General features: G+C 40.4%; 2 protein-coding genes across 2 annotated transcripts; one reads left to right on the plus strand and one right to left on the minus strand.

The window, feature by feature from the left end:
- Positions 1-5,678: 5,678 nt before the first annotated feature.
- LOC128857717 (uncharacterized) lies at positions 5,679-7,095 on the minus strand. The gene is made up of 2 exons (XM_054093460.1): positions 6,693-7,095; positions 5,679-6,574 (listed from the first exon to the last, which is right to left on the minus strand). Exons 1-2 carry the CDS (start codon positions 7,093-7,095, stop codon positions 5,856-5,858), a joined length of 1,122 nt encoding a protein of 373 aa, XP_053949435.1. The 3' UTR covers positions 5,679-5,855.
- Positions 7,096-17,856: 10,761 nt separating this feature from the next.
- LOC128856747 (uncharacterized) lies at positions 17,857-19,719 on the plus strand. The gene has a single exon (XM_054092063.1). The coding sequence runs from the start codon at positions 18,097-18,099 to the stop codon at positions 19,432-19,434; it is 1,338 nt and encodes a 445-aa protein (XP_053948038.1). The 5' UTR covers positions 17,857-18,096; the 3' UTR covers positions 19,435-19,719.
- Positions 19,720-20,989: the final 1,270 nt, after the last annotated feature.

The raw sequence follows: 20,989 nt of genomic DNA on the forward strand, positions 1-20,989 counted from the left end.
CCGGATGTAGTCCTCATCCAGGAACCCTGGGTACGGAATGGCGAAATCTGCGGTCTGAGGACATCAGGTTATAAAGTATACAAGACTAATTGTGAAGGTACTAAAAGAGCATGCATAATGGCAAAAGTACATCTTAATATATTTATGATTCAAAATTTCAGTAACGCAGATACTACGACGGTTAGCTGGGAAGTGAGCGGAAGCAACACCTGGCTAACCTCGTTCTATTTTGCCGGAGACGACACAGGTCCACTGCCGTCGCCGCTAATAAAAAGCCTTGTGGAAGACTGCAAAGCTCACAACCGCAAACTAGTACTAGGAGGTGATGCCAATGCCCACCATACCATATGGGGGAGCTCGGATACAAACGAACGAGGTGAGTCTCTCTTTAATTATATTATATGTAGTAAGCTTTTAGTGTGTAACAAAGGCAACGAACGTACATTTATTACGCGCAATAGACAAGAAGTTCTTGATATTACGCTAGCATGTCAAACCCTTTACGGAAAGGTGACGCAGTGGAGGGTTCTGAATGAACACTCTTACTCCGATCATCGCTATATAGAAATAAAATTTGGGGGAAACAACCCACGGGCTCCACCCGCCAACAGGAACTTGAAAAAGACCAACTGGCATATATATAAACGGGAACTTAAAGAAAGACTTCCAAATTCCCAAAATATTACTATTGAAGACAGAGAATCATTGAACGAACACGTACAAACCCTTACGGAGGTCTGTAGAGCTGCGCTAAACAAGGCTTGCCCTTTAATTAGGTATAAGGGGAAGAAAAAGCCGCCCTGGTGGTCAGAAGACCTGTCTACATTAAGAAACGACAGCAGAAAACAGTTTAATAGAGCGAAAGCGACACGAGAGAGTAAAGACTGGGACTGCTACTACAGTAAACTAAAAATTTACAAAAAAGAAGTTAGGAAAGCGAAAAGGTCTGGTTGGAGAATGTTCTGTGGAGAAATCGAAGGAGCCACAGAGGCTTCCAGACTGCGCAAAATCCTCTCAAAAAAACACAATCCCACCGGATACCTCCAAAAACCGGACAGGAGTTGGACTACTTCGAGTGACGAAACTTTGAAGTTGCTAGTGGACACACACTTTCCCTGCAATCATCTAACGTAGTAATCGACAATGGTACAGAAAGGCCAAATTCTGACATTGAAGAAATAATCACTGAAACTAGGATAACCTGGGCAGTGAACACGTTCAAACCATTTAAATCCCCGGGCCCAGATGGATTATTCCCGGCCCAAATACAACATTCACTCAACTACATCATGGAGTGGTTGACGGCCATATTTAAGGCCGCTCTGAAACTGAAAAGTGTCCCATCAACATGGAAAGAGGTAAAAGTGGTCTTTGTCCCTAAAGCGGGAAAAAGTTCACACACAACACCTAAGGATTTCAGGCCAATAAGCCTATCCTCCTTTCTGCTAAAGACATTAGAAAGAATTTTAGAAGAGCATATTAGGGCTAACATCAGCCCTAATAAGCTCAGCATCTCACAACATGCGTACTGTAAAGAGAAATCAACTGAAACAGCACTTAACTCACTTGTTACAGAAATCGAGAAGTCAATGTATAATAAAGAATTCACACTGGTAGCCTTCCTAGATATCGAGGGCGCATTCAACAACATCCTACCGGATACCATAATAAAGGCACTGACGGATTTCGGGATCTCTGGCGCTCTGGTTGAGTTCATCAAAAACATGCTCTTGAGCAGATTTGTGATCGCAACCCTAGGGGCCTCAGAGATCAAGAAAAAAGTTAGCAGAGGAACACCTCAAGGCGGCGTGCTGCCCCTCTCCTATGGGTGCTGGCACTAAACTCATTGCTAAAGAGCCTAGAGGAGAGAGGACAACACGTAGTAGCATATGCGGACGATGTTGCAATGGTACAATAGTAAGGGGGAAATTCCCCAATACACTCATAGAAGTCATGCAGGATTTACTAAATATGGTTGAAAACTGGTCAAAAGCAAATGGGCTAAGCGTCAACCCCAATAAAACTGAACTAATCCTATTTACCAGGAAACACAAAATACCAAATATAACTCCTCCGACTCTAGGTGGAACGGCACTGTCATTTAGTGATGAGGCCCGCTACTTAGGTCTAATACTAGACCGAAAGCTAACATGGAAGGCAAATGTCGAAGAAAGAGTCAAAAGGGCGACAATAGCACTATACTCTTGTAAACAGCTGATAGGACTAAGTTGGGGTCTCTCCCCATCTATCGTATACTGGCTTTACACGGCAATTGTCAGACCTATCCTAACATACGGCATATTAGTATGGTGGCCAGCTTTAGATAAATTGTACATTAAAAGAACCATGGCACACGTACAAAGAATGGCCAGTCTTTGCATCTGCGGGGCCCTCAGAACCACACCCACAGATGCACTAAATATCATGCTTAACATTTTACCAATAGAGCAGTACGGTAAGCAAACAGCTGCCAAAGCAACTCTCAGACTAAGAGAAATCGGCCTACTCAGAACGAACCAAAGAGGACACTCCTCAATTTTAGAACAATTCCCCTGCATTCCCAACACAACGGATTTCTGTAGGACCAAGGACATCAATTTTAATAAATCCTTCGTCACAGTATTTCCTTCCAAAGAGGAATGGGATAACGGGCTCATTGTTAAGATAAATGACTTAAACATCTACACAGATGGCTCAAAACTGGATAACAAAGTAGGTGGAGGGGTCTACTCCGACAAACTCGGAGTATGCCAATCATTTCGCTTACCTGATCATTGCGGTGTATTTCAGGCGGAAGTCACTGCCATAAAAGAGGGGCTTAAAGAAATAAAAACGAGAGTATTATCCACAAATGAAGTCTTCATTTACTCGGACAGTCAAGCAGCAATAAAAGCGCTGGAATCAAAAACGCACTCGTCAAAAACAGTTCTAGAATGTTTTAAACTACTAGATGACGTATCTAAGTGCTACAAGGTGCACCTTATCTGGGTACCAAGCCACAGGGACATTCCAGGAAATTGTAAGGCGGATGAACTTGCAAGAGCCGGTACAACGCTCGATCTCGAACCGGATAAGGCGCTGATACCCATGCCTATAGCCACTTGTAAATTACTTATAGACAGGGAAACCATCAAAAAGGTAAATACAATCTGGCAAAACCTCACAACATGCGAACTAAGCAGACAGACATGGCCGAACTGGAACAGCGGTCGATCGAAGATCTTGCTAAGATTCAACAGGGAATCTATAAGAAAAATGATAGGTGTATTAACAGGTCATTGTTTAATAGGCAGCCACGCTAGAAGGTTAGGACTACCTTACTTCGATTTCTGTAGAAGCTGTCTAAATACAGAAGAAGAGGAAACAGTCAGACACCTTTTATGTGAGTGTGAAAGCCTAGCTAGGAGAAGGCTGCGCACCCTCGATACAGCATTTCTAACCGATGTAGCGGATATAGCCCATCTAAAACTAACGAAGCTCTGCTCGTTTATTAAAGCAACCGGATGGTTTGGAAGGGAACACGTAGAGTAAGGATAAGCTCCAGTGGTATCACAATGGACCTGCCGAAGGTCTAAGTGTGTCTTACGACAACCACCCTACCTACCTACCTAGTAGGCGATGGTCTGTCTTTTTATGCAGCGAGTGGGTTCGTAGTATTACCAAATGACGTACACGTCAATTTAATCCAACTTTCCATAACATGGAGTAATGCTATAGAACGTTATTGTTCTCTTGGCGCAGACTACTGGAGTAGTCCCTTGTCGATTATTGAATCAAAACCTTGACTCATGGGCTTTGCAATTATTTCGTCTTTCGTTAGCTTCCATGTTTTGTTCGCTGGTTGATCTAGCTGCTGGACGGACAGAGATTCGATAGTATTATGTTGGTCTCCGAGAGCGGCTGTGGGTATACATTTTCCATGTACAACTCGACGCTGGCTCTTTCAGCACTTGCATTGGTAAAAACGCTGCCGCACCTAACCTTCCCTTAACATACTCATCACTAATTGGCGGAGAAGTCCGAAATACATAAATTTGTTAAGATCGAATGCATCACTCTATTAAAATTACTAAGGAAGATCTTCGCCACCAACTTAACAAAACCTACATAGGTTTAATTTAAACCATTCTATCCATTCCATTTATTCCCACAATTGTATAAAAGTAAAAAATGGTCTTCAGATTACCAAAGCCAATAGCCGATACTGATCTGTGTTATCAAGTTTTCGTGGCTTCCGCACTTCATGTCTGAACTCTTGAATGACTTCTTCATAGTTCACGTACCATTCACCTTCAACGGCGCCCTACAAAATTTAGTATATTGGAGTAACATCGCAGCTCCCAGTAGCCCAAATGTATGTACATCTCCGTTTTGGCTGTTTGTTCGATTTTCGATATTCAATTTGTATAGAAGCATTTCCAAATATTGTTCGAGCGAAAATCTACGCATTTTGTAAATATGTAACCATTACTGATGTCATTTTTCGTTGTCGAAATAAAAAAAAAAATCGTAAGTTCAAATTCTAAACGCTGGATGGAGCACCCGGTATATACTTAGGAGCCCCACCAAAAGAATTATTATTTCAATATGGCACAACTTCTGTGTAGCGTGCCTGCCCATGGATAAACGATTTATATGCAAGTTATGTGTGGCGTACCTCATCTCATTACACGATCTACGACCTATCAGGATATAAGGTATTTTTCGACGAAAATCGCCGTTCATAGCCTCAGGAAACAATAAGTCGACGCATACTTCTATGAAAGGTCTTTAGGCCAGCCTACTTCTTGAATTTATGTAGGTATGCCCTAACAAATACCCGGCATGCGCTTCTCTGCCGTTGAGAATATGGCTCAACAATTATGAAAGAGGAAGAGCGGTACTTGTAGAATATTGAGCCACCTCTGCCCATAAACGTCACAAGTTTTTTTACAAGGAGCAGTGCGTAACTTAATAGCAAATCAATAACAAAACAAGATATAGAGAGTCTACATTTTCCTTTTTCCTGGACTTTCCAGCAATTAAAAAAAATGTTTCTTATGTTTTTAAAATTTTAAAAGGAATAGACAAAAACTGATAAATTTGATTAATGCAGCGTGAGAGTAAACATTTCGAAGTTTTATAATATAGTAAAAAAAAACAGAACTTAATCATTTGAATTTTTTTTTATTTTTTGCAGTTTGAACTTAATTTTATGATTTTTTAACATTTTTGGCTTATGTACACGCCTCCTTTGCAAGTTTTTTCAATTTATAACAAAGAAAACCATTCCAGGACAAATTGGACGCAAAATATAATGGAATAACTCCATGCAAATCGGTGGATTCTGTGTGTATTTATTTGCGAACAGACATATTTTGGCACTTAATTTTGTGAGATTTAGATATTTAAATATTGAAATTTTTCAACTAATGTAGTTTTAATCCGCTTCCGAAAGACGCATATGTTTTTTATGAGAAGCTTTTTCGTGGCGTCGCTCGGCCAGACGCAACCAACGAGCTGATCCGATACAGATCCACTAGAAAATTATACACATTTTTTTTTTTTTTTGATTCGCTTAACTGCATAAACTGTGAAAGTCCAGTAGATCTGGGCAGACGCCACCAACCAGTTGATCCGAGACAGATCCACTTGAAAATTACACACAAATATTTTCTTTTTTTTTATTATTCGCTTAACTGCTAAACTGTGACAATTCAGTCGATCCAAGCACAAAGGTTGTAAATTAAATGAATATTTGACAATATTTTTTAAATTTAAGTTTCTATTAGATGTCTCTCAGAACAAAGCGTACAAAGTAAATTAATTGCGAATTGTACAACTGTTATGCTTTTTAATGCAACATCTCCTCCAACTTAGTTCTCCTTTCTTTTCTTAATATTAACATTTTCGACAGTTGATTTATTACTCGAATTCGACTTCCGTTTAGCAAACCGGGCTGTACTAAATATCCGTGGGGGCCTCCCAATAAACAACTTCTTGCTGGTAGCAGGCAAATCCATTTTAATAGGGCCCCTGACCAATGTACTGGGCGCAATCATCAGCAGACTATTGTTCCGCGGTGAAGCAGCCACCAAAGCGACATCATCACGCTCGCACTTCACCTGGAATTGTTTGATGGGCAACTGGTGCAGTGGTGACATGGCATCGGTTGATGCATGATGTCCATTTACTCTATGCTTGTCGTTGTTGTTTAGCTCACTGTTGTCAAGACCTTCGCGACAATTGCCACCACCGTTCGACTGCTGTTGTTGCTGTTGCTGCAGCTGGTGTGCCTCTTGCTGCTTTTGCCAATCCAAAACACCTGTTAGGAGTTTGATATATTTAATGGCCATGCGAAGTATTTCATTTTTGGAGAGCTTCTTGTCTGGCGGATGTGTGGGCACCAGCTTGCGCAGCTCGGCAAAAGCGCCAGAGACATTTTGCTGACGCCAACGTTCGCGTGTGTTGGTGAAAACTTTCCGCACTGGTTGGCCATTCTTCAAAATATTGCTGCTATTCGGCGGAGAGTTGGTCTGACGCGGTGGCTGGAGTATGTTCATGTTGGTTGGGGAAGTAGACTGAGAACGTGAAGCTGTATAGAAAAGGTAGATAAAAAAGTATTAATTTTATAAATGGAAACACAGTGTTGATGTATGTTGAGAGATGGAAAAGTTAGCTTTTGTGCGATTCCACTCGTAACGTATGCTCACCATCACCCTGACTGCCGTTCGAGAGCACGCAGCTGCGAAATTCTTCCTCATCCTCTTCAGTATCGTTGAGTGAAAAATCCGATAGATCACCGTCGGATATCGACTCAATCTTGGGATGCAAGCAGGCTGCATTCGCAATTGGTAGTCGCACCAATGCTGGTGGATTGCCATTTGTTGCACAACTGTGCAAGCAACTAGGCAGCACAGCAGGTCCAACTTCTGCTGCATTGCTAGCGCCAGTCTTCGGTGAAGCTGATCTGCACTCGGTATTGGTTTTTGGTGAGCCATTTTCAAGCTTGCAGCTTCTTACGCCATTAACAGTATTGAGGCCGTTGTTGGCGTCATTTTGATTAGACGCTCTGGTGATGTGCTCGCCTGCCTCCCCAGCAGCTACCCAAACCATTTAAAATATTCCAAATATTATGTAACACTTGATTAACAGTTTTATCGCTTGTTAGTAATCGGCGCACAAGCCCTTTCGGCTTCAGTAGCAAATGCGAAATGTGAAGTAGACATTTTGGTGTGTATTTTGAAGCGAAATCTAAGCAAAAATTCAGTGCCAAAAATAACTCTATTTGTTTTAATGTGTGATGGAAAACCACACCCCTTTTATGGGTGGCGCTAAAATATTTAATACTGAAAAATACCAACAAGGCAGCCAAAATGGCAGCGTGAAGAAAAACTACCCCTATTAATGAAGTAGTGTTGATGTTGTTATTGTTATTGTTGCGACACATAGGAAGCATTATTGTATTGAAGGAATATTTTGTACGTCTTTTTATATATTTATATCAAGGTTGATAGATTTACAAGGTTTGCCCTATAACTGTGGTGAAAAAGCAAATTGTGAGGGGAACTTCAGCTGCCACGTCAGTTGGTAGATTCGGTAATCGAATTCTACACGATTATTTTACATGTCTTCGCACACTCGTCCAATCAGTCGTTGTGCAGACGGTAACGAAGTGTCATTCGTTAATTTTTTCCGTATATCACCAACACAATCTCAGTTATTTTTGTAAACACATCCCAAGTGGCGTCAGTCCATCAGCTGATTCTGTCAAATTCGCTCAGAGCCGAATAATAACATAACATAACATTACACAAAGCATAAAGAAACCAAGTTAGATATATGTACATACATTTGAATACTAAAAAGCTCAGAATGATATGAAGCGTCGATTTAGACATGTCTGTCCATCCATCCGTGCGCGCGAATATTCGAGCAAAAATTTAATTGAAAATTAAAAATTGAAATTTATTTATTTTATGAAAATATCGCTTAATGGACATTTTTTTACTGTGTTTTTATAATAGGACTATGAATAAGTTCGTGCGGTTTTACAACAGATGGCGTAACTTGATTATTATTCCATCGATCCACATTTCCAAACATTCATTGGAGAGCTACTGTCGTAAGGCACAAACGTCAGTATAAGTTTTTTATTTGAAGCGTAAACAACAATATTTTTACCACACTTGAAAATGTCGAATTTCGTGCCAAATAATGTGTTTTTGCGGGGAATTCTTCTTCATTATTTTAATATGAAGAAAAAAGCAGCCGAAAGTCATCGTATCTTGGTGGAAGTTTATGGTGAGCATGCTCTATCTGAGCGAACGTGCCAGAAGTGGTTTGCACGCTTTAAAAGTGCTGATTTTGGCTTGGAAGACGAAGAACGCGAGGGTGCGCCGCCAAAGTTCATGGATACCGAATTGGAGGAATTGCTCGATCAAGATCCGGCTCAAACGCAAGAAGAGGTTGCAAAAACTTTGGGAGTTGATCAATCAACCATTTCCAAACGTTTAAAAGCCATGGGAATGATCCGAAAGGTAGGCCATTGGGTGCCGTATGAATTGAAGCCAAGAGACGTTGAACGCCGTTTTATGGCATGCGAACAACTGCTTCAACGGCACAAAAGAAAGGGTTTTTTGCATCGAATTGTGACTGGCGATGAAAAGTGGGTCCATTACGACAATCCAAAACGTCGGGCAACGTATGGATACCCTGGCCATGCTTCAACATCGACGTCGGCGCAGAATATTCATGGCCTGAAGGTTATGCTGTGTATCTGGTGGGACCAGCTGGGTGTTGTGTATTATGAGCTACTGAAACCGAATGAAACGATTACGGGGGATGTCTACCGACGACAATTGATGCGTTTGAGCCGAGCACTGCGAGAAAAACGGCCGCAATACGCCGATAGACACGACAAAGTTATTTTGCAACATGACAATGCTCGGCCACATGTTGCACAAGTGGTCAAAACATACTTAGAAACGCTCAAATGGGATGTCCTACCCCACCCGCCGTATAGTCCAGACCTTGCGCCATCCGATTACTATCTCTTCCGATCGATGCAACATGGCCTGGCTGACCAGCACTTCCGTAATTACGATGAAGTCAAAAAATGGATCGATTCGTGGATTGCGGCAAAACGGACCGAATTTTTCACAAAGGGAATCCGTGAATTGCCAGAAAGATGGGAAAAAGTAGTAGTAAGCGATGGACAATATTTTGAATATTAAATTTGTAACCATTTTACGTCAATAAAGTTTCAAATTTCGAAAAAAACCGCACGAACTTATTCATAGTCCTATTAAAAAATTATTTTATTAAAGTTGCTCAAGAGTCTTAAATGAAAATTTAGTATTTTTCATTACGAGTTTATGATATTTATGAAATTAATTTTTTTATGAAAAAATCACTTAATGGAAATTCATGGACTGTTTTTTTTTATTCAAGAGTTTTAAAAGAAAATTTAGAATTTTCTTTACGAATATTATATTTTTTCTTAACATAATGGACGAACTTTGAATTCTCCAAGGGAGCTTTCTTATACTTGTGAACAACCATCTAATCAGTTATATCAGTTACCTATTAAACCCGCTTACGCAACGAATTCACCACCTATGGCAGCCTAGAAATTTCATATGCTTGTATGTATGTATGTGTGCCAAACCGCACATCAGAAATTCATTGTCACTCAAGAGATCACTGTCAAATATAGATTTACACACAATTACATATAGGTATGTATGTACCTTTACATACATACATGCGCACATTTTGTGCTGTCCGCCTGGGAATCTGCCACTAATCCTTATCACAGGCCAACAGTCAGCTATGCAGTGCTAATAGAAACGGCTGAAGGGTGGAAAATGAAGTTAGACAACTGAGAGAGACATAGAAGTGTGGTGCGGTAACGCGACGCGTGCGATTATTTGTTTGTTTGTTGTGATACATATAAATACAGAAACATTTTGAAGCCTCGCTCTCCCGCATGACTGCTGCCGCCTGTCGACGCCGCATCTTCGCCATAATTGTGCCACTAAACGGATTAATAAAAGGACATACACATATGTATGTATATATGTATATATTATATGTGTACAGGATGCAAATAAAAATCAAATTAGCGCTTAAATGCCTGTTGAAGAGATTGAGTGCGTGTAAGGGACTAGAAGAGAGTGGTGCGCGTGAGCGGCGGCTGGACAACTGACTGACTGCTGGTGCTGTATCTGTTTTTTTATCACAACGGCGCTGTATTTTTTGTGATTTTTGCCATCTCTTAAGGATAAGAATTTTTCGTATACAGCCATAATAAATAATGTAATTTTTTTGTCACGTGCTCGTTGGCTTTGTCAATAGCAACACGTGTCGCTAACCGCTGAAATGTGCTATTCTTAAAAGAAATTAATTTAAGGGAAGGTGGTAAATATGAATGCGAAAACTATCGGAAGTGTTGAAAATAATATGAATTTAATGTATTTTAAAACCTAAATAATAGATGAAATAAAAATCAAAAGTAACTTTAAAATTCTTAAAAGGGTGATTCCTACCCTTACTCCGTTCTGTTTACCTTCAATGGAAGGATTTGGGGCTCTATAAGTTGAACTCCAAAATAAACAAGACTGAGCTAAACTAGAAACGACAGGAGCTTTGTTTTGATAACTTCGAGTTTATTTATTCAAAATAGTCCTCTCTGGCCTCGATACAGTGTTTTGCGCGCTCCAAGAGCTTTTCGAAAGAGTGTTTCTGGTCATTGTCCGGAATGTCCTACAGGATGGCGGCACAAGCCTTTTGGATGGCCTCTACGGACGCAAAACGTTTTCCTTTCATGGCCAAATGTAATTTTTATGACGCCAGTCTTCTTTATTTTGGACTTCACCTTGTAGTACTAGGGAACCCTCTTATTCTAAGGAGCACCTAAGCTAACCCTAACACCTTAATAAAGGGTATTTTTAAGAGCTTGAGAACTTAAAATGGCAAAAGAAAAGAGAAATATTGTTAGAATTCATTTTTTTTTGTTTTTCATTATAATCTGGTAGATAGTTTGAAGGCATATCCGACATACATACAAATGTCCGCTGCGGCTACGAGTTACATTCGAATAGTCCAATTTTTTACAAGTGTTTATATCTGAACCGGATTCGGATCGGGTAACAAACTTCTTTGTGGACTGTTATTTTTTTGCAAAAAAAAAAACGAGCTATTCTTGCTCTATGCACGTGAAAGTTTTAAGTTAATACATTAATGGGAATTCCAGCATTTAATTTGTGCAGAATGTCAGCTTTTTTTTATTGTAAGCAGCATACATTTTCACTCTGGTGGTGATTTTTCCAGAATCCAACTGGCGCTTCCGCACTATTTTGTTGCCACATCCCCGTTACCAACTTGTTTAACGGTTATTTACAGCATGACTATATCCAGTCTGTGCGGTTTAAGAACCTTGGCCCTTATTATGAGCAACATTCGATCTTCGACTGTAGTCGAAAGTACTGATCGAACGAATTTTCATTTGGTATTATGGTGCTCATTCGTTGAAGAATAGGACTATTGTGAATTTCGATCGCTCGACGCATTTATAATAGATAATTTTTCTCAGCTGATACAGCAAATCAAAATAAAAGAAAAACCGATTGTGTTGAAATTCTTTGCTAACAACATTTTTAAAAGTTAAAAAAAGTATTTTTTGTGAAAATGAGTACAACGGAGTTGTGGTTCGACGATTCATCCTATGATGAAAGATTAGTGAACTAGCTAGAAGTAGGAAACAGTTGAGGGACGCATCCTACCACCTAGAAATGGCTTCCACTGAGTAAATTTAGAGCTTTCAAAATGTGTTGACGTACTTAATATTACAGAAATTTCCTTACAGATTTTTATATTGTAGAACTTTAGATAATCTAAAGAGGCGTTTATGAACCTACTGTCCAGTACAGAAAACCAGTTGCAGCAGTGCACCCGAGCCAAATCCATTCCAAATATGTTAAAGCTAGCCACAGTTCTGCGATTTTGTGCTCAGGGATCGTACCAATTGAGTATTGGTAATGAAGGTATGCTAGGACTTGCTCAACCCACTGTGTACGATGATGCTGAAGATATTGAAGTGGAGTCAAATAACGGAGAAGTAGAAAACATAAGAAATGAAATTTTGAGAATATTATAGAAAAATCTAAAAAGTATTAAATAGAAACCTTTACGTCACAGTTTCTGTTTTATTTTTGTTATAAATTTTCTTTATTCAATTATTCGTCATTCGAAAAAAACATGTATTTCAGTTCCTCTACGTATTTCAGCCCATACCTACCAAGGGAAAATAAAAATATATTCCTATAAACATCACAAAAAAAACAAAACCAATATTAAGCTTAATCCATTTTGCTGCCGTTCTCACTGGTGGTCGCAAGCAATTCAGCTCCGTTGTAAATTCCTCCCATTTTTTTGCTGCTTGAACTTTGGTGCAAATCCCTTTTGCGAATTGTGGATTCGCCTTTCTAATAGTTGTTTGGTACTCACGACTTTCGACCTGCATAGAATTAACAAAATTAGTATATATTTAATATTTTGTTACTATAAAACCATAAATAATCGCAAACAACTTACACTTTAACAAGTTTTCCCACAATACGCTACACGATCGAAAGCAAAATTGCATTCGACTCTAAATTCGGTAAACAACGAAAATTTCGATAGGGTTGCACCGCTCATAATACCAAATTGACATTCGATTTTCGATCCTCGACAACCAGCGAATATCGAAGATCGAATGTAACTCATAATAGGGGCCCTTATTAGGTTGTTGACGTCTAAGCCAGACAGTTGTTCGAGACTCTCGAACAGCGGTTGGCCCAGGGTTAACATTCTGTCCTTCCATAGGGCAGGGCATTCACAGAGGAAATGGAAGATTGTTTCCTTTTTCTGCGGTTGTTTGCAACAGTATGTATTGTGAGGGATACCCATTTTGGCTGCTTGTTCTCCGATACACCTAAAACCAGTCCCGCCCTTTCATGCTTATTAATGCCGACGATTGCTTGAGGTTGTAGGTAGGCCATAAAGTTCTGCTAATTTTACATTTCGTCTGGTCTTTCCATCTACAATACGCGATTCGGAGGTATTTTTGGGAAATTATATTCTTGACTGCACCTAATGGTGCACGAGCGTTCCTCATTGCAAATCCCCCTCTTGCCAGTTCATCTGCTTTTTCGTTACCTTCAAAGTTCGTATGTTCCGGGACCCAGAATAAGGTAACTTTATGGTTTTCACTCAAGGTGGTGAGGCTACAAATTTTCAACAAAAAAAATGGTGCTGCAAAAATCAAGTTTCTACTGTATTCTGTGTATTTCCTAAAAACAAAATTCATCACATTGTGCAGTTATTGACTGACTTTAATCTCTGAAGTGAACTCAAACGGAATTCGCCCAACATTTTTTTTTTGTTGAGCTCACTTCCCTATCAAATTTTAGTTGGTATTTTGATTAAAAATTAGAAAGTGTTCTTGAGTTCTGTATGTACATAAATAACTTCATTCAAACGTGCATATTTATTTACTATCACTATAAGTTTCTCTCTTTGTAAAAATAATTTGTGGCCCGCACTTTGAGAGCCTTATCTAATTTGTGCAATACAAACATTTTTATCTATTAGGACTATGAATAAGTTCGTGCGGTTTTTTTTCGAAATTTGAAACTTTATTGACGTAAAATGGTTACAAATTTAATATTCAAAATATTGTCCATCGCTTACTACTACTTTTTCCCATCTTTCTGGCAATTCACGGATTCCCTTTGTGAAAAATTCGGTCGGTTTTGCCGCAATCCACGAATCGATCCATTTTTTGACTTCATCGTAATTACGGAAGTGCTGGTCAGCCAGGCCATGTTGCATCGATCGGAAGAGATAGTAATCGGATGGCGCAAGGTCTGGACTATACGGCGGGTGGGGTAGGACATCCCATTTGAGCGTTTCTAAGTATGTTTTGACCACTTGTGCAACATGTGGCCGAGCATTGTCATGTTGCAAAATAACTTTGTCGTGTCTATCGGCGTATTGCGGCCGTTTTTCTCGCAGTGCTCGGCTCAAACGCATCAATTATCGTCGGTAGACATCCCCCGTAATCGTTTCATTCGGTTTCAGTAGCTCATAATACACAACACCCAGCTGGTCCCACCAGATACACAGCATAACCTTCAGGCCATGAATATTCTGCGCCGACGTCGATGTTGAAGCATGGCCAGGGTATCCATACGTTGCCCGACGTTTTGGATTGTCGTAATGGACCCACTTTTCATCGCCAGTCACAATTCGATGCAAAAAACCCTTTCTTTTGTGCCGTTGAAGCAGTTGTTCGCATGCCATAAAACGGCGTTCAACGTCTCTTGGCTTCAATTCATACGGCACCCAATGGCCTACCTTTCGGATCATTCCCATGGCTTTTAAACGTTTGGAAATGGTTGATTGATCAACTCCCAAAGTTTTTGCAACCTCTTCTTGCGTTTGAGCCGGATCTTGATCGAGCAATTCCTCCAATTCGGTATCCATGAACTTTGGCGGCGCACCCTCGCGTTCTTCGTCTTCCAAGCCAAAATCACCACTTTTAAAGCGTGCAAACCACTTCTGGCACGTTCGCTCAGATAGAGCATGCTCACCATAAACTTCCACCAAGATACGATGACTTTCGGCTGCTTTTTTCTTCATATTAAAATAATGAAGAAGAATTCCCCGCAAAAACACATTATTTGGCACGAAATTCGACATTTTCAAGTGTGGTAAAAATATTGTTGTTTACGCTTCAAATAAAAAACTTATACTGACGTTTGTGCCTTACGACAGTAGCTCTCCAATGAATGTTTGGAAATGTGGATCGATGGAATAATAATCAAGTTACGCCATCTGTTGTAAAACCGAAACGAACTTATTCATAGTCCTATTACAAATGTACATATGTATGTATGCATTTATGAAATTGAAAGTTATTATCATCATCAACAAATTCACACCCACCAATGCCTAATCCCAGGCCGCAGTGCTATCATTGTTTTCGAATACGCCTTCACAAGTGGCAAAGCGACTTTAAGTGACTGCACATTGGCCTTGCACACAATTTATCCTCGTCCACACTCCAGCTTCATATGAACTCTCTTTCCCTTTATCATGCCATACAAATTATGTTAGATTTTCAGTATTTCATTGCGTCTGCAATGCTTTTTTAAGCCGATTGCCTTTTTTCCAGCTCTTTCACTTTTCCCCCCATATTTTTGTGCACTCAGCCACTTTATCCTTTCAATTATTAATTTTTATTTGCCCTTATCGCCTTGCCGTTTATCGTCTGGGCACGTGTTAATTAACCCGCCACTGCTGGTGCTGGTATTGTTGCAACAACAATCGCTGGTTTTGTGCAGTTTTGTGTACGGCAACCCCTGAAGTGTTAACAGTTATGCGCTTAGCCTTCATGGAAGAGGCGTGACTTAATAGTAGTAGGCAGATTTGTCAAATGTCCTTTTGCTCAAAATGATGCGAATCGAGCGTTTTTTTATGTGCTCCTTCGTTTTCGTAATTTTCTTTTTCTTTATGAAAATTTCAAAGTTTTTGAGCTGTGCTTTTCCTGGGTTTGGTTTTGTTTTTGTACATTTCCTTTGGTTAACGCACTAAGAAAAAGGTTGTGCACTTTTTCTCTAAGAATAAACTTTTCTTCGACCTTTGGAGGAAGAAAAAATGGGATTAAAATATAAAAAAAATAATAGGTATAATTTCATGGTGATTAGAGTTTTGCTGAACTCATAATTTTTCTTCGGCAGAAATGCATAAAGCGCTTGTTAAACTTTATACCGTGAAATCTCGTCGCTTGCTAACGATGATGATTACAAAACCGCAAATTGTAAAGGTCCGAAACCAACAACTACTAGCACACAACACGAACTCCATGCCTGCGCTTCGAAAAGAGTTCTGGATATACAACAAATTAGACTGGGTTGCGGGCTGCTTTTATAAACAAACCAGAGAGAGGCTTAAGCCAAGCATTCTCATACCGGGCAATTCTCTATACTTTTGAAGCCATTCAAAAAAATGCTCTTGCAGAAAATAATGCCCTTTATTCATGAAAACAATATTATTCCTCAGCAGCAATTTGGATTTAGAGCAAACATAGGGAAAACATATGAAGGTCCTTTGAGAAAAAACAGTACGGTGCAGCACTATTCTTAGACGTAGTACAAGCATTCGATAAGGCCTAATTCACAAAATTACTAGTTTACTGCCTACGAATGTACATCTCCCGCTACAAAACTACATCCCAAATAGAGAATTTGTTGCAAAGCAAAAAGAGTTTTTCTCTCGGCATTGTAGAATAGGTGCTGGAGTTCCACAGGGCCACTGAACACAATCCTAATAAACTAGTCCGAAATCAACTTCTAAATGAAGGTCACACACGATTGAGAAAAAAGAAATCTTCAAGTCTGCACTATCTGAATTATCTTATCTCGCATGAAGGTCCGTCCACGAAGGCAACGGAATATGTGCCATTCCGGCTTCCAGTATGGTCTCATCGTCGTGAGAGGCAAAGGAAGTTTTAAGGGAGAGTGAAAATTAGACCTTTCCGGCTCGCTCCCTTCATCCATTTCCATCACGTAAAAAAATATATAGGTATGCACACACAATCGTCGTGTGTGACAATGGAAGCTTTAAGGCAGACTAGAAACTAGGCCTTTTCGGCTCCCAGCGATGAAAAATCGGAGACTGAAAACTCGTACGTTTCTGCTCCCTCCATTCGCATCTATCACACTCAATAGACAATCGACATGAGGAATAACGGAGCTTTAAGTAAGGCTAGAAAACAAGCCTTTCCGACTCCCAGCTAAGAAGAATCGGAGGTTGGAAATCCGTCTATTTATTCACTGGAGACCTCCTCCGTGTACTCTAGTACATGCGAGAACTTATTGCTAGTTTCTTATAAACGAAAGTTTCAATAAATAAAGCAAAGTAAAAACAAAAAACAAAAAAACAATACAATGAGAAACATGAGATCACGAACAATAAAAAAGATATTGTTCATGCCATCCTTTATCAGATGGAAGAACTAACTTTAGATTCGTAATCGAAGCCTCCAAAAAACCATTACACGAAGTTTAATTAAAATTGGATAATTATTTGGAGACGCCATATAGGAAAACTTTGATTTTTGAATTTACATTTTTTTTGAATTTTGAAAAATTAGCTTTATAAAAGAATTCAGCGACCTCAAAAGCCGCTCTATACGAAGTTTCATTATAATCGACCTATGGCTTGATATTTTCGTCTCATTTGAGGGCCTTCTGGCCTAATCTTAGGGAAGAAATCTGCTCTGATTTGTACTCTTTATTTGCAACCAAAAACGTAATTGAGCGCAAATTTTCCTACAGTGTCAGTTTGCGTCTAATATACCACTCGCAAATTAGATAGAGTTTCGTCGGTCTCTAGAATATAATCTATATGTGCCAAGACTGCTTCAAATCAGAATCTAATCTCATCAAAGCACTTCGAGAACGGCAGCTAATAAATAAATACTAAATAAAGTCAATCGATCAATAGAAATGAAGGCAGCGAATGCGAATTCGATAAGATTAACATCGCCCAGCCAACGTCGGAGAATGTAGGCAAAAAGCCCACAGCTGGCAGCTTCAGCAATAGGCGGAGCGGCAGCGTGCCCGATTAAAATTCAAACAAAACAGAAACGAAATACTTAAATAAATAATCACAAAAATAAAGTAAAAAAAAACATAGTTCCGCTAGCAAATGCTTTTCAATATCTCTCGGAAATTTTCAACCGCTGGTGGTCGTGCGGTCAGATGGGCGTTGTTGGTGGGGCAGCATTGCGGCGCTGCTTAACACACCTCCGAGCAACAAGTCGGCACATTGTAAACGAGCCGCTTGTTGTTTTCCCAGCTGCTGGCGGTTAGCAGCTACGCTTAACTTTTACCGCACTTTAGCGAGGCGGTGATTGTCACGAGTACCAGTCGCTTGAATTGGGCCGATCGATACGAACGCGTTACGGATAGCACGGAAATTTGATAAACAAACGCTAAAGTATTTAGTACGCAGGAGTTTACAAGGCGAACCGCGCGCGATAATTATTTTACGCATACAACAGATATGTTTTTATTCGCCACTGTCTTTGGCGGTATTGCCGCGCTGCTGCTCTTCCTGGCGCTGATCTTTGTGGTGCTGCGCTTGAAATCAAAACTAATCTTCGGTATTTACCCCTCGAAGGGACTCTTCTATCAACTCAAGTATGTCATTGCACTGCTGCTGGTAAAGCGTCTACGACATCGCGTTTATCACACAAAGGACGAACTGAAATCGCCCATATTTCTGTCGCAAATCGATCGTCCACAAACGCTAGGCGATAATCCACAAAGCTACGATGTAGTCTCCTTCATGGGCGCCAATGAGCAGGGTGAGAAGGTATTTGTGTCCTTGGAGCGCCGCCGGCGTGGTGTGCTGAAGGCCTGTCTCTATCTCTATCTACCCGAGCAAGGCTTGTACTGCACACCCAAATTGCCCGACATGCTGCACTTCACGACAGATGGCACAGAGGAGAACGATGAGTTCAAAGGTTGCGGCTTCCATATTTACCCCGAAGAATCGATGCGTCAATGGCGCGTACGCTACGAAGGCGAGCTACGTCCAGCATCGGATGAGCGTAAGCGTTTGCCAGTGCAGCTAAACCTGCAATTCACAACGCATGCACCATTCTTTCACTACAATCGCGATTTGAGCTCTGCCGTTATAGCAGATTCGGTGGCACGCGAGGCTTGGAATGACGCTTTCTATAATCTGCTCAAGAATGTGCCGCAAATGGTTGAAAAGCGCATACATTACGAGCAAAGCGGCCAGCTGGTGGGTGAGCTGCATTTGGCTGGACGTGGCACTCAGCTGCAGCTGAGCGGTTTTCGCGATCACAGTTTCGGCACCGAACGTTGTCTAGAGCACATCAATCGTTACGTTTATGTGGCGATTTTCCTTGCCGATGGCACGAGCATGGTTGTGGGCAATCTCAGCCAACCATCCTTCTTCCTCTCATCGCTCAAAGTCGGCTATGTGTGCACGACGAAAGGCGTTTACGAACCAATAACGAGCTGTAACTTTGAGCTCTACACTTATGGCGAGAAGGGCACTCCACCGCGTAATAAGAATTTCATTGTGAAAACCGCTAAGGCGAAGTACTTCGTGCAGATCGAGGAACAGCAATCGACGGTGCGTTATGTAGGTGCCGAATGGGCATCGAAGGTCTACAATCAATTTGTGAAGTGCACCGTGAATGGCATAAAGGGACAAGGAATTACTGAGTATTTATATAAGAATAAGAACAGCGAACGGCCGGAAGCGGTGAGCGCAACAGATCCTGAGTGGTTTAGGCGCGTGAAGAGCTTTGAAAGGAGTTTAAGCAGAGGCGAGGTGGAAGATGAAGACGAGGTGTTCTTCTTTTGAGCCATGCTAAGCGAAATTGGAGCTGTATTGGAAGGCACGCGAATGTAAAATAGAGTTTAAGGAGTTTTTAATATAAGCAAGTGAGGAAGACTGGAGAAGAATGAAAGTGCAAGAAAAAATGAAAAACTTGGAATTTTAGTTGTACTTTAAAAATTTACACAAGGACTGAACATATTTTTAAATATTCTTGTAAATAAGTAAGTGCATAGTTTTTGGTGCGAGCTATTATTTATTATCAAATTTTATTTAAAAATACTTTTATGTACACAAAATAAAAAAAAATAATCAAACGGAATTTCAAATGGACTTTTATCTGAGACAAAAGTGTGGAAAACGAAGGAAAGTTACAAAAAAAGTTTAAGAAACAATTTTTTTGCCTGCTCCAAAAGACCTGTTTGCCGCTTCCAGTTTTTTTGAACTCCGGTATAGTATAGGGCGCTCTTCGACATGAGAGGGGCAGTACGCATGATCTACTAATTATTTAATTTTGGCGTTGGACCCAAAGTTTTTTAAACATCAAGTTCTAAAACTGATCAGGTACAGAAAAAATTCATCAGCTGCATAGAACAGTGGAGTTTGGTAACGATAACGGATAATATTGTTTTTCTTTTAACCCTAAAAGCGAGTTCGGTATAACATTTCTGCTGGAAAGAGAGTTATAATCTCGGCGGAAGCACCGTAATGGTTCGCACTTACTTCCCATGGTTTAACAAAAGAGTCATGAAGTAGGTCGATACTCCAGAGGGAACATTAAGGTTAACATTCGCTAGAAAAATGGGGTAGATATTTAGCCTGTGAGCCCGGCGGTCTCGTATCGATATCATAGAAAAATAGCTATATTTTCTTCGAGGTTTGCATTTCCATGGACTTTTTTGCCTTCCACTCATCGCAGTACCTCAACCAGGTCCAGGTTCCTTATTAAACTAAGGATAGAGCTGGGTTGGATTGGGCATGTGCCTTTTTTCTGTGCCGTATGTGCCTTCTTCGAGTTATTGCGCTACATTCAAGAAGAGTATACATTGGAGTCCCCTGGGATTGGTCACAGAAACGACAATAATCAGTAGACTATATCCCGATCATATGCAAATGACGACATACGCAGTCTGTAGTAGACTGCGAGAATTCCCCTGAGCATTCTCCTTATCCTTGGGGAGGTTTATAAGCCTTTTAAACCTCTTGACCTTTTGACCTTGACCCTTTGACCTTCCCAATAAAAATTTCACCTGGTATTTCCCCATAGTTTGGTGCCAGTAAACCTCCCTTAGCCTTAGATCTTCATCCCTCAGCCTCTCCTTGATAGAACACGGGTTCTATTAATGGCGAGGCCGCCGCCTCTCTCGTCAATACATCCGCTACTTCGTTCCCAGTACTCCCAGGGGTAGTCCTGGCATCCAAATTAGTCGGATGCGATTGTGTGTTACTAGTAGATTCAGTTTCTTGTTACACTCAAGAACCAGTGAGGACATAACCTCACAGGAAGATAGAGCCGTGAGTATCACCTGACTATCGCTCAGAATGGGAATTCGCTCATTCCGGAAGTTTCTGTCTAAGTTTA

Source organism: Anastrepha ludens, chromosome 3 (assembly GCF_028408465.1).
Source record: "Anastrepha ludens isolate Willacy chromosome 3, idAnaLude1.1, whole genome shotgun sequence".
NCBI classification, from domain to species: domain Eukaryota; kingdom Metazoa; phylum Arthropoda; class Insecta; order Diptera; family Tephritidae; genus Anastrepha; species Anastrepha ludens.